Here is a 14,113-nt window from a genome sequence, read left to right as displayed (position 1 = left end):
TGCTCAGCTCCTCAGCGTAACAGTAACAACTGTCTGAGCCTTTCTCCTGAAGCTTGTTTTGCAATAGTGGTGGAGAGTAAGTACACACTACACATCGGGTTGAACTCGTCCACATAGATTAGGACACAGAGTAGCGCCAGTATTGTCACTGCCTGAGAAAATGAGTAGATGAGGTATTGAATGCTTAGGCTCTTCTTGGTGGTGACAGGACAAGTTGAGGAATCGGCACAAATTGAAATACAGGGAATTCAGCTTAGGCATGAGAAGAAGCATGAGGGTAGTCAAACAGTGGAACAGGTTGCCTGGAGAGGGTGTGGAGTCTCCATCTTTGGAGATACTCAAAACCTGACTGGACATGATTCTGGGCAACCTGCTGTAGCTGACCCTCCTCTGAGCAGGGGGGGAGCCTCAATGATCTCCATAAATCCCTTCCCACCTCAGCCATTCTCTGGTTTTGGTCCAGGATCCCACCTGCTGCTTTTCTGCCATTTCGTCCATCTCTGGCAGGGTATGCTGTGTGCACTAGTAAATATAGGTGTCATGTTTGAGTAGCTATATTTTTGTCTGGATTCACAACTCCAAATGTAGACACTTAAATGAGGTGCCTAATCACTCCAGAGTCTCCTTGTGGTCACTGAAGAAAAGTAGGCACTTCCAGAGGGAAAGTAATTCACCTAAGATCTGAATTAAACTTTAAATATTTTTGTTTCCATGACTACATAGGCACCTGCTGTAGCCTAACACATGAAGTGATGTTTGAATCCATTGGCATGGAGAAAAGAAACTGTCTGCCTCTACGCTATTCATTCCTTTCAAATCATTTTGAGAAAGTTTTCACTTGTGAGTGGTTGAGAAAAAGAGGATAGCAAAGAGGCTGCTCTGAATATCAGGGAAGGTGCAAGATTCTGCTGTTTCTTCAAGATAGGACTGGGAAAACTTGGAATTAATGCAGCCAAGACCCTCCTTTTCTTGGGAGATAATTTTCTAATAGATCAGATGGATGTACCTGTAGCAGTTGGAGACATTATAGTTCCCCAGTTGTTTATCACGATCTCCAGCTAGAGGTTTCTTTCCCTGGTGCTTACCCAGCCATGAAACATGAGGAGCAGTCACAGTGTCCCTTACATTCGCTCTGCTGTGGAGCAGTAGTCTTGGGAAAGGGGGTATAGCCTTCAGCAGATATGCAGCAACAAGCGATAAGAAATTATAATTACCACAGCTGGATTCTGTGATCATGTCTATATCCACTATTCCATATAACTAATTTAAAATTATTTCTCTGCCTTACTGAATTTCACTTACTGAACTGCTCCCCTGTCTTGGGGATTCAGGCTTGGGTGTCAGGACAGATTGTGAATATTTATGAAGTATCCTTTTGTCATTTCCATGATTCATATTGCCCTGAAAGAACTCAGACTGGGAGTATTCTGTGACTCTGTGGTTCATGTGAGACAGCTGTATGGATTTCATAAGCACTATTGACAGGGAAACCTGATGAGATTCTATAGGCCAGCAGCCGTGGTGGATAAGTTAGGCCATACTGATCTGAGAAAGGAAGGTCCTTACCAATGCTCATATGAAACTTCTTTATGTTGTGCAAATAGAGTTTTTTCTGTCCCATTTCTCACCTTAGGGAAAGCTGGTCTGCAAGTAAATTTGATATCTGAATCAGAAATAGGTTCCATAACTATATCCTTTTCCCTTTCTTTTTTTTTTTCCTCCTTCCCCCAGAGCCTGTTGGTTACTGAACTTACTAGAATTTCTGTGTCAGGCCATTTTGTATCAAAGTGTTGTACTTATATCTGTACTGCTGCTAGATTTGCCAGTACTGGGATGGGTAACATAGCTCATGCTGTAGAGTGAGTGTTGTTATCATGAGGTTGATAGTGATACATTGGCCTTTTTCAAAGAGGAAGAAGTACTTGTAAACTCAAACCAAGAAATTTGATTTTTATTAGCCATTTGCATGCTGGACATACTATTATGCAATTGTTATTTGCTCAGCTCTTTGATATTTCATTCTGTGGCAATACTCATTTGAAGTTCAGCACTCCAAGCTACTTGTCTGAAGCACAGTAGGAATTTCGACACTCCCATCAAATGCAGTAATGTAACTGCAGGTTAGTGAGCTAGGAAACCTCCTCAAATTAGATGAAGTGGTTTGTGTGCTAGTGAGCTTTCACCCAAATTGTTGTAACCCCCACGTTTCTTTTTTCTTTACTTTTCTCTGCAATTAAGCAACATATGCTGTAAGGAACGGAAGGGCACAGAAGTTGCTACATAAAGCATGCCAGACTGCTGTGATTACACTCTGGTAATAGTTTAAAGAGCTGCTTACATATCTGTCAGGCTTACAAAACTACTATATAGTCCATCTGGAAAATGGATTCCACTGCAAACTCGTGGAATTCTAGCAATTGTGCTAGTGCAGCTCTTTCTTACAGTTGTGGACTAGCATGTTATTCTATGAAATGTGCATCTTCTGCTCAGTTCTAGGCACAAATATATGTGAAATAAATCTGAAAAGGCACTGAAAACTGGCCCTATAATAAAAAAAAAAGGCTATTTTTGCCATTTTTGCTACCTGTGGTGACAGGGAGGCTGGGGTTACTTGCTTGTGGCTTTCTAGGCACATAGGAAGTCCAGGTAAGGGTTTGGCTTTTTCTCGTGAATTTGTTGGTTGTTCTTTAATAATCTGAATGTGTTTTGAGATTCTTTTGGGTGGTCTTGCTAGTTCATTGCAGTATACAGGCTCTAAAGCCTCACATCTTGGTGACTACTGGAGAAGGGTCTTGGACTTATGATCCTTAATTACTGCTGCCACCTGGAATGTTAGAAATGATAATTATTTCCCTTTTTGTGTGTGTCTGCCTATGATATTAACTGTAAGTATTTTGTTTTTCTCTAAGGAAACTGTCCTTGTAAAGTGTAGCCGTCCTGGTCATGCATCAGTAAACAAGACTTTTCAGTTTGAGAGGTGAGTAGTCCTGTGTAACAATCTGCATTGCTGAAAGATTTGTATAGTGAAGGCTAATTTTTTGTAGGCATTGGTTAGAATATAATGTTCATATTTTTTTTATTCATGTGATATTTGCGTTATTCCCAGGACAGAATAATGCGCTTCAGGATACAGATAACATGCTTAGTCTTCTCTCTCAGTGAAGACTACCAATATGCCTAAGTTTGAAAGTGTGAAGGGACTTATTTCACCCTTTTCACAGTCTGAGTAGCTCTCATGATCCTTACAACCTGTTGTGAGATAGCAAAACATTATCCGCATTTTAAAGGTAAGGACTTGAGGTGGATGGCGTGACTTCAGCATTAGACATACAGCATGACTGAGCCAGAAACTGAATTGAGGACTTGTAAGATTTGATGTTCAGCCATGCTACTTTTAACTTAGAGTTAAATGGCCTGATCATAGACAGCAGGTTAGAGTAGTGGCATGTAAATCAGCGCTCCCCAAGGGAAAGGCTGTAGTGTGACCACTTTCCTTAATAGATGCTCAAGAATCCACATAGATGAGAGAGATTTTGAATGCTCCAGCTGTGGTAAGGGTTTTAATCAGTGTTTGTGCCTTATGAGACACCAGAGAATCAGTCAGCAAGACAGAAAACCACGGGGAGTCAGGCTGAAAAGTGCCTTATGTTCTTTCAGAATGGAGCTGACCTGAACCTCTAAAACCAGAAACAAAGAGTTAAATTAAAACAAATGAGATCTCTGTAAACGAAGGAAAATTTGCCCCATGCCTTCTTTCTAATGCAAACTTTGCATCTGTACATTGCAATGACTCATACAGTATGCTCTCTTCCTTGAACCATGCTTCAAAATCCTCTGGAAACAGAACACATGAGAACGTTTTTATGATTCCTTGCTTAAAGGCAAAACTTGATTTAAAGTCATATGTATCCAACATGAATTATCTGTCCTGGTTTAAACTTAAGGTCTGAGCCTGTTCAGCCTGAGCTGCTGTAGGTTTGCTAAACATTGCCAGTCATTCACCCTTTCCTTGAGGCATCCTTCTTGGATGCTGCCTCTTTCTACTCGCAAAGACTGAGGACTGCTATTGTGCAGGCCACCAAACAACGGAAAATGTCTGAGATAATGCAAATCTCAGGGATGCTTTACTGACCCCATAGGTTATAGGAGTCCCTTGATACAAGACACATGCTATCTCTCAAGGTACATGGCCCCCTTGCATGTCTGCTAAGCTACTCGAAGTAATTCCGTTCACCCTCCAGCTATACCTAATGCAGCCATACCAGTTGAAGTACATGCAGAATAATGCTGGAATTCAACTCTGTAGAGCAATGCAGTTAATGGTATTGACACAGGACTCCAGAGGTGCTGTGACACTGGACATGTGGTGTAGATCCCGATAATCAGGAAAAGGGTTAAAATAATGTAAATCCCCCAAAGAATGCAGTTCTTGGGGAATGTTTTTTCAGTGTCCCAGCACAGCTCTTTTTTATAAACAGAAGAGCATATGGTTCTTATGAACTCAAAAATGTTTATTTTTTTTAGCAAAGTTTTATGGAACTAATAAATGTCAAAATATTTGATTTCAGCTTAGAAAGAAAATTCCAGCTTTCAGCGTGTTATGCTTTTAGAATTTTATTGGCGAATCAGTTAGCAAAATAAAAAAGAAGCTCAGAATTTTCAAGGTGAAATTAACATTAATCGCTGCACAGGGACAAATCTGTCATTCTGGTAAAAATACCCAGACTTATAGAAAGAGATTCTCTGGATTTTCTGTATCTTTCGTGGTCTCTAATCAAGTGGGTGTCCATGCTTCAGCTAGTGCTGTGATTACAGTGTAGCATAAACTAGCTCAAGCCAACTTTAAACTACTTCATTTGGGTACTGGTAGCATTTCATAGAATCAGAGAATGCCAGGTTGGAAGGGACCTCAAGGATCATCTGGTCCAACATTGGAACCACAGCAGCTAAGTAGTGGCAGTAAAATCCCTTTAGGAAGTTGAGTAAATATTTGGAGTAGTTACTGTAACATGGAGCCCTGTGCCTTTCCTCTGAATGGCTACCAGAACCTGAACCTAACATAGTTAGCTACAGCTCTACTACTCGGTGCAAACAGACTACTAAGACTGGTTGATTCTAGCCCTGGTTGTGGTCGGTAGCAATCTGTTTGCTTTATTAGATAGTAAACACCCATCGACAGCAAGTGAAGACAGTATGAATGTTCTCTCTAAAATACCTTTTTAAGTTTTGTGGGTTTTTTTATGTAGTAGCTCTGAGATGTTTTGATGTATTAAGAAAAAACTAAAATTTCAACATATACTGGGTAAGAAGCCTAGTTGGTTAAGATGGAGGACTTGGTGCTAATGAATATTTCATTGATTGCGGATGATAAATGAAGCAGAGAAAAGTGTTTGGAAGTGCTTTTGCTCTCTTATATTGACCTTGCAGACTTGATGTGCAAAGTTTACTGAAGCATATGCGTGTATGCATGCAAAGTAAGGATGCAGTATTGCTATTCAGTGTCTGTGTCCGCCCAGTACAAACTGGGCCACATCTCTGCATATTTGTTGGTTTCTCAGTGTAGTATGACAGCACATCAGTGGAATGGCAAGACAAGCAGTATTTGTCCATCAAGCCAGACAAGTGCTCCTTTCCTGATTAAAGAGAGTACATTTTCATGCAACTTACAATTAGACTGTGGAACACATTGCCACAGGATGTTACTCTACGCCAAGAATTCAGCAAGATGCAAAAAGAAACTGAATACTAATTCTAATAATATTTTTTTTGAAACAGAGCTTCAACTCATATTTCAGTTTTGAGGCCAGTTTACAGCTTTTAAGTATTAGGATGAGACACAGAGATGAATTATAGTGTCTTCAGCCACCATAGTGTTTCTTGCTCTTTCCTCTGGCTATTGTCAGGAACATAACGCTGAACTAAATGGCTTGGCTCTAATTCTGTATCTGTTTATCAGTGATACCTCTGTACAGTCTTATTTATGGAGAACATGAATACAAAAATCTACATTTATGCAGGCTACAGACTGTAGTGGCCAGATCCTGATCAAATATAAAAAAAGGCTTGAGTAAATGCTAAAGAGCACACTATGTCTTAATTCAGTGAAACCTGTAGTATCACATACAAGCTGTGAAATGCTGCTAAAAGTGAAGTGTGTTAGTATACTATATACATAGGGAAGTAACTATGCTTTGTAATGTTTGCTGCTACCAAAATTCCTGTTTCTAATTAGTCGTTTTGCTATCAGCTGTAAAGAACACTCATCACTCACTGAAAAACAGAGCTAAACAAACAAAAAAAAATCACAACTTAAAGATATCAGAAAAGGAAGCTTTTTCCAAAGATAAACATTCATACCTCAAATACTGAAGTATGACTCATGGCATTCATGTTTTAGATTCTGTTCATCTTGTATAAACCGTGCTTGCTGCAGGCTGTAATCTTGGGGAAGATACATTTTTAGTGTGCTAGGGAAGAAATGAATGAGTCAAGATGTCCATGTTTTATGATCCCCCCTTTGATTTCCTATTTTCAGGTCTTGATTTTACGTTGTACAAACTTGATAGTTGAAAGGTTGGAGGAAGAATTTCTTTGAAGAGCCCTGTTAGATTTTTTTTTCCCCTGAATTTGAAAAAAATGTATGCAGTTGTTTTGGATGTCATGTTTTGGCCCAAGGATAGTACTGTCATTGCTCCTTTCTAAGAGGTGGAATAACTCGTTCCATTTAATTGTCTTTCATTCTGTTTAAAAATTAGTCTGAAATCCACATCACAATGTGAAAGAAAGTCTTCCCTCAAGTGAGAAGGGTTTTTTTCAGAGTAGGTATAGTTCAGCAGGGGTGGGGAAGGAAATACCTTAGGCTGATGCTACCCACAAAGACAGTGCATCCTTAAACATGACCCTCAGGGGCCTTCTGATTTCTTCGCTGCAACTGACTCTTCTGAGACAAGTCCCAAGGCAAGTTGGCAACCTCTGTACCTCTTTCCGCCCCCCCCCCCCCCCCCCCCCCCCCCCCCCCGACCTTATCCACATATAAAAGGAAGCACAACCTGACCACTCCCTTCCTTAGTGTGACAAAGGAGACATAGGCAGCAGGGATATTTCACAATCTGGTAGGTGGAAGAGAATAACAGGGATCCAGTACAGCCTGAAAAAAGACTCTGTCTGCCAGAGAGGCAGGCAGAAGGACTAGGATGAGCTCAGAGAGCCACAAGTGTACACACCTGCAAGTTGTTTCCTCCAGCACAGACAACAGCCACTCCCAAAAAGCATGCAAGAACCTTGGAGTTCTAATTTTCAGTCCCCTGACATAGAAGTGTCGGCAGATCATGAGTTTTATGTCACTGGCCTACATTTTCCCTAGTTTGTATTCTTGTAGTGTGGCAACATAGTTGTACTTTTCCTCAGTTAATCATTGCATTTTGCTCCTCAGAGTTTACAATGATTTGGAGTCTCAAGACACAGTATTTGCAGATGTGGCCCCTTTGCTAACATCTCTCCTGGATGGGTAAGTTAAAAAGTGGGAGTAAGAAAACTAAAGGACAATAATCTACCAAAATCCATCAATTAAAAAAAATTACTTAATATTGGCAGTCCTATTAAGTTTTGTGGCTTTGCAGTTGCATTTTCCTGTTTTCTTTCTACTCAACACCAAGTGAATGTTGTTTCTGTAAAAACAGAAAAATTTGTGAAAAAAATTATTTTTCTTTCTTCGGTCTCTTTCTGGCAAACTTTAGCATTGCTTCTAATGGAGGATACTGTCTTTTTTTGTGTTTTGGTAGGTTATATTTTATAGCTGTTTTTCAGTTGTAGACACAGTATGATACATCTTTTCCAACAGTGTATTCATATATGAAAAGCCTGCCAGGACCACTCTCTGATCATCTGTTCTGGTTTTGTGTACAGCACAGACCATAGGAGGTGATGTAATCAATTCCTGGTTTAACGAGAACTGAGCATCCTCAGTCTTAGTTTCTAATGCCCCTTCAGGCATTAGGGTTAAAACAGAATTCTGGTTTGAATACAAAACTGATCAGTAACAACCACTAACAAATATGTGTAATTACTTATAGCCACTGGGGGTCATGAAGTGTGATTCCTCATTTATTCTAGAGCCAGCTTAAGCAACTCTTTTGAAGAAGACTTGAAGCACATATTGTTATAATCCTTGAGGCTTGAACTGAGATTCGCACAAAACTTCCTTTCTGCTCCTTTCTCACCTCCTGCTTCAATTCCACTCAATTACAGATGGTGGTTGTAGAGCTGTCGTGGACCTGTTCCTCCCTGTAGAGGGAGTGGAAATCCTTGTTCCTGACAGTCTGCACAATGAAGTTTCCAAGTCTCCTTTTCTTAAAAGCAGCCTAGAAGAGGCATATTAGGATACTGTGGATACTGGGAAATCCCAGCCTTCCCTTTACACATGCCACAGAGGGGCACACAAGGGCTACTTGGGCTAAGGGAAGTCCCATATGGCCCATATGGCATTCATAGAATCATAGAATAGTTTGGGTTGTAAGGGACCTTTAAACGTTATCTAGTCCATCCCCCCTGCAATGAGCAGGGACATCTTCAACTAGATCAGGTTGCTCAGAGCTCCATCCAACCTGACCTTGAATGTTTCCAGGGATGAGGCATCTACCACCTCTCTGGTCAACCTGTGCCAGTGTTTCACCACCCTCACTGTAAAAAATTTCTTCCTTAGATCTAGTCTAAATCTTTCCCCTTTTAGTTTTAAACCATTACCCCTTGTCCTGTCACAATAGCTCCTGCTAAACAGTTTGTCCGCATCTTTCCTGTAGGCCCCGTTTAAGTACTGAAAGACTGCAATAAGGTCTCCCCAGAGCCCAGGCTGAACAACCTCAACTCTCTCAGCCTGTCCTCACAGGAGAGGTGCTCCAGCCCTCTGATCATTTTTGTGGCCCTCTTCTGGACCTGCTCCAACAGGTCCATGTCTTTCCTGTGCTGAGGACTCCAGAGCAGGACGCAGTACTCCAGATGGGGTCTCACAAGAGTGGAGCAGAGGGGCAGAATCACCTCCCTCGACCTGCTGGCCACGCTTCTTTCGATGCAGCCTAGGATGCTGTTGGCCTTCTGGGTTGCAAGCTCATATTGTCAGCTCATGTCCAGTTTTTCATCCACCAGTACCCCCAAGTCTTTCTTGGCAGGGCTGCTTTCAATCTCTTCATCCCCCAGCCTGTATTTGATATCAGGGTTTGCCCCAAACCGGGTACAGGACCCTGCACTTGGCCTTGTTGAACCTCATGAGGTTCACACAGGCCCACTTCTCACGCTTGTCCAGGTCCCTCTGGATGGCATCCCATCCCTTAGGCATCAACCGCACCACTCAGCTTGGTCTCATATGCAAACTTGCTGAGGGTGCACTTGATCCCACTGTCTGTCATTGATGAAGGTATTAAACAGTACTGGTCCCAATATGGACCCCTGAGGGACACCACTTGTCACCGATCTCCATCTGGACATTGAGCTGTTGACCACTAGACTCTGGATGCGACCATCCAATCAATTCCTCATCCACCAAACAGTCCACCCATCAAATCCATATCCCTTCAATTTAGAGAGAAAGATGTTGTGGGGGACCATGTCAAAGGCCTTACAGAATTCCAGAAAGATGACATCCATAGCTCTTCCTTGTCCACCGTTGTAGTCACTCCATCTTAGAAGGCCACTAAGTTGGTCAGGCAGGGCTTGCCCCTGGTGAAGCCATGCTGGCTGTCTTGAATCAACTCCCTGTCCTCCATGTGCCTTAGCATAGCTTCTAGGAGGATCTGTTCCATGATCTTCCTGGGCACAGAGGTGAGGCTGACAGGTTGGTAGTTGCCATGGTCCTCCTTCCTACCCTTTTTTAAAATGGGTGCAATGTCACTGGGGACTTCACCTGACTGCTATGACTTTTCAAATATCATAGAGAGTGGCTTGGCAACTACATCAGCCCATTCCCTCAGACATCTGGGATGCATCTCATCAGGTCCCATAGAATTCTGTATGTTCAGATTCCTCAGGTGGTCATGAACCTGATCATCTCCTACAGTGGGAGGAACTTTGCTCCCCCAGTCCCCATCCTGTGGTGCATCCACTCGAGAGGTGTGGGGAGAGAGGTTGCCAGTGAAGACTGAGGCAAAAAAGTTGTTGAGTACCTCAGCCTTGTCCTCTTCCGTTGTTACCACTTTGCCAGTCTTGCTCATCAGGGGGCGTATGCTTTCTTTGACCTTCCTCTTGTGGCTGACATACCTGTAGAAGCCTTTCTTATTATTGTTTGTGTCCCTTAACAAGTTCAGCTCCAGCCGCAGCGTGGCCTTCCTGAAGGCCGTCATCCTAGTTTACTAAGGATGAGTAACCACAGTTTCCATAGCTGAGCAACCTAGGCACCACTAGGTTGGATGAGTTTGAAGAAGTCCTTAAAGCCAGTTTTTTCTCTCTGCTTTTCCTTTTGCAATGAAAATAAGTTTGCTTTGGCTCAATAAGTTGCCTATGTATCTTCAGACATATCTGATCTGCCATACTTCCCACTTTCTAATTTCCACATTGAGAGAATCCTGTCCTAAAAACTAGGATTTTTATATTCAGTTAGGAAATGTTCTGTTATTGAAAACAAAAGAGTTTTCTTGTTCTTCCAGAAGTGCCATTTAAACAGAAGCAGATTTTCAGGGAAGGCGAGGCTGTGCATATGAGCCATGTTTCTCAGCAGCCTTCCCATTGTAAATGGGAAACAGACATACTTTGTCTGAACCTTGAACCTTTTTGCTGCTCCTGATTGTTTGAGTCTGGGTTCCAAAGTGGTCTGTAACAACTTTTAACTTAAGTAGAAAGGAGTGTTCCACTCCTTTCCTTCCTTTTTTCTTTATTTTTCTTTCTTAATGAATTGTTTCGTTTTTCAGTATAAATATACAGGAAGAAAAGATTGCCCCATATGCAAAACAGACAAAGGACAGCAGGCTTCAAAGTTTACAGTTAGCCGTACAAGGCCAGCAAGAGAGTAAGATAACATTTCTTTTCTTTTCAGCATTGAAGAATCAAACTCGTTTATTTTAAAGAAGAATACATTTCTCCTCCTTTGATTGTCTTTAACAGTGTTCTCTCCCAGTGATTACTATACTGAACACCCACACTCTTTTCAGGAGAAAAAATACTATGAAACTATTGGTATTCTAGCTGGACAGTAAGAACTTTTTGAAACAAGAATGTAAGTAAAGAAGCAGAGCGGAGAAGGAGAAATGTCAGGGCACATAAGTGAATCATAGTCTGAAATTTTCAGATTGCTGTATTGGAAACCCTTATGTTGGAACCAGAACACCAATGAAGTAAACTTGGTAAATATAAACTAGCCTGCTGCTTGTCTTCTGTTGAATCACCCAACAATTCATTCTGCCCTGTGCCTGCTTAGATATAATACTGCTTTGGATAGTTTGAGCTCATTTGGGCTTACTGAAATACTGCTTTGGCTTTGGCAGAGTTGTCACTGATTGATACCAGATTTGCATCTCTATCTTCAGTGCTACAAGCACCTGTCTACTTAGCTTCTAATCATATCATCTGTATCTTGTCAGAACTATTTTGTCCATGACGCTTACTTTCTAACAAGTAGCAATTAAGGAAAATATGAATAGCCAGACTATATGAAAGTTTGAGAGACTTCTAAAAAGACTTACTTCCATTCTGTTTTTCCTAAGGAAAGCTACTACTTGCAACTTCTGGCTCTCTTTTTGGTTCCAAAGATCTCTCTGATTTTGAAGCGGGGCTAGAAGTCTCAATAAGCTATGGGCTGGTGAGGCGATGTGCATTAGGGTTGGAATTGTGAAAATTGCTCATTGTTGTTAGCCTAGCTGAAAACTATCAAAATTAGTGGGAGCTTTTCCACTGACATAAATGCAAATAGAGTTAGGTCAGCAGTGAATACTTAGAGAAATCCATTGTTTCAGATTTACAGCCCTGATCTCTAGCACATTTTGTTTTGCTGTAGTGCTCTTTATTTTCAGTTACAGTTATCTCATCTCCTTCATCAAATCTATGACTAGATGTCTGTTTTATACTCTGCATCCTGAAATGTGGAGGGAACTTGCTATAGGTTCACTGACTGCAACTTTGACTTCACATCCCCAGAAGGTGTACCCAGGTATTTGCTGTGTTGCTTATCAGCCCACATTTCTTTCTAACAAGAAAACTTTCTAAATAATCCTCCAAAAATAATTGCTTCTAGGCATGTTTAATATGCAAAAAATTGCTTCATAGATATTTCTCTGCAATGGCCATGTAAGTATTTCACGATTTGAAACCATAAATTTAAAACAATTAGATGAGGGGTGTTCATTGAAATTTGCTGGCATGTTCTTGAAACAACATTTTTGATATGAGGAAAAGCATCGGATAACCAAAAGCAGCTGTTCAGGTCTGCCCATGAAGGAGGTATAGCTTAGGCAGTGAAATTTTACTCCCTGGCAGACCAGGAACAGTCCTGTTCTTGCAACTTTCTGGTAGAGCAGAAATTTCAGCATACTGCAGAACACTCACTGTGCACGGAGGTTCTGTTAACATTGTGTCTCTGAACAAACAAGATACTCCAGGGAAGGAGCAGTCCTGTCAGCATAAATGCATGTCTTCCAAGTGTTTTTGCTGGCACAGTTCTGTGGTCAACACCAAGGTGCTGGCGGGTGCTGCAGAGCAGAGGCAGCCGAGGAGGGACTAACCTTCAGCTGCACAGTACAGTATTGGTTCTCAGTACAAAGTAGTACTGTGGCTGGATACATCTGTATCTGCCCGCTTGCTTTGCTTATGGTGTTGACTTTGATCCCACTGTGTTAGAAACATGCTTTCTGGATAGGATTCATACATCGGAATTCAGATCCCTGCAGCACAGACATCCACAACAGACATCACAGCTGTGGACTTTTTTTTTATTATTTTCAGTGCAGAGAAATAGGTGTTTTCAGAGTTCTGTTCATTAGACGTATTTTACATGTCTACTTCAGAAGATGATGAATTGTGTTTTTGTAAGTGCCTGTACCTCTGCAGTGACGTTGTACATTTTTATCTTCTACAAATCCATACTAGAGCAGTCTTTGTGTGCATGCTTATACTGAACTAGTGCCTTTGGTTTAAAATTTGTGCCTCCTATTATTAGGGCTGTCTTATCTTTTCCAGTGACTGAGGGCTATGACTGATGAGCCTGCCTGAAGAAGACTACAGGAGCTGAAGAGTTTACTGTTCCCAGCTGTTAAGATATTAGTGCTGTGGTTTGCAGCATAGCACTGTAAGACAAATCAAACCCAGTGATGGTTTACTTTAAAATGCTGTACTGTAAATTGCAGTGGTTCAGGAGCTGATTAACTAGCAGCTCAGTAGTGCATGAACTGGAAGTTGGGCAGACAGGAGGTCTAACCTCATTAGTCATTCCAAGCTAAGCATCCCTTAAACTCTGCTTAAATGCATCTCTTCAATTCTGCTTAAAAAATAAAATCTGTTTAGGCGATGTTATGAGCAGTACTTTAATTCCTGTCAGATTTTGAGATCTCCAGAAAGAAATCTGCAGGGGCAGTGTATTTATTTTTTGTTTCAGTTTGCATTCCCAAATTGTTTGGGGTTTGACTTGCCACCTAACAAACACATTTTGTAATGGTAAAATAAATGAAGTCCCTTTTAATTTTCAGGTACAATGTGTGTATTATGGCTTATGGGCAAACTGGAAGTGGGAAGACATACACAATGTTGGGACCACAGTCAGAGGAGAACTTTGCATTCTCCTTAGAAGAGGAGTTGGATCTTGGAATTATTCCTCGTGCTTCCCAAGAAGTGTTCAGGTAACAACTAAGAAAAGGCTCGTGTCACCTTAAACTTCATAGAAAGGATGAAATATTTGTAATGTGTTTATCATTACAGATTTCAGCTTCACAATGATTAATATTTATCGCTTCTCTAACTGCCATTTGATATTAGAGTTTTGATAATAGATTTCTAGTCTCTCTTCTGCTTAGTCTGATTTTCTAAGAAAATAAGATTATGGAAACTTGCTGTGTGTTACATGTTGGTCTGTCTTTCAGACTCCTAATTAACTTTTGAATATGTTTTAACCATAGTTGTGGGAGTCTAAAAGATAACTAAG

The 14,113-nt window shown here is 41.1% G+C and overlaps 1 protein-coding gene across 1 annotated transcript in view; it reads left to right on the top strand.

Moving 5' to 3' along the window:
* KIF25 (kinesin family member 25) overlaps positions 1–14,113 on the top strand; it is a 45,709-nt gene that overhangs the window by 17,743 nt on the left and 13,853 nt on the right. Inside the window, exons 8-10 of the mRNA XM_082480451.1 lie at positions 2,910–2,977; positions 7,433–7,507; positions 13,662–13,811. Of these exons, the coding sequence (XP_082336577.1) occupies positions 2,910–2,977; positions 7,433–7,507; positions 13,662–13,811 (293 nt within the window). The remainder of the gene's footprint in view (positions 1–2,909; positions 2,978–7,432; positions 7,508–13,661; positions 13,812–14,113) is intronic.

The sequence above is a fragment of the Vanellus vanellus genome (genome assembly GCF_965231255.1).
Source record: "Vanellus vanellus genome assembly, chromosome: 3".
Classification (NCBI taxonomy): Eukaryota; Metazoa; Chordata; class Aves; order Charadriiformes; family Charadriidae; genus Vanellus; species Vanellus vanellus.
This window is presented reverse-complemented; position numbering and strand designations above follow the sequence as displayed.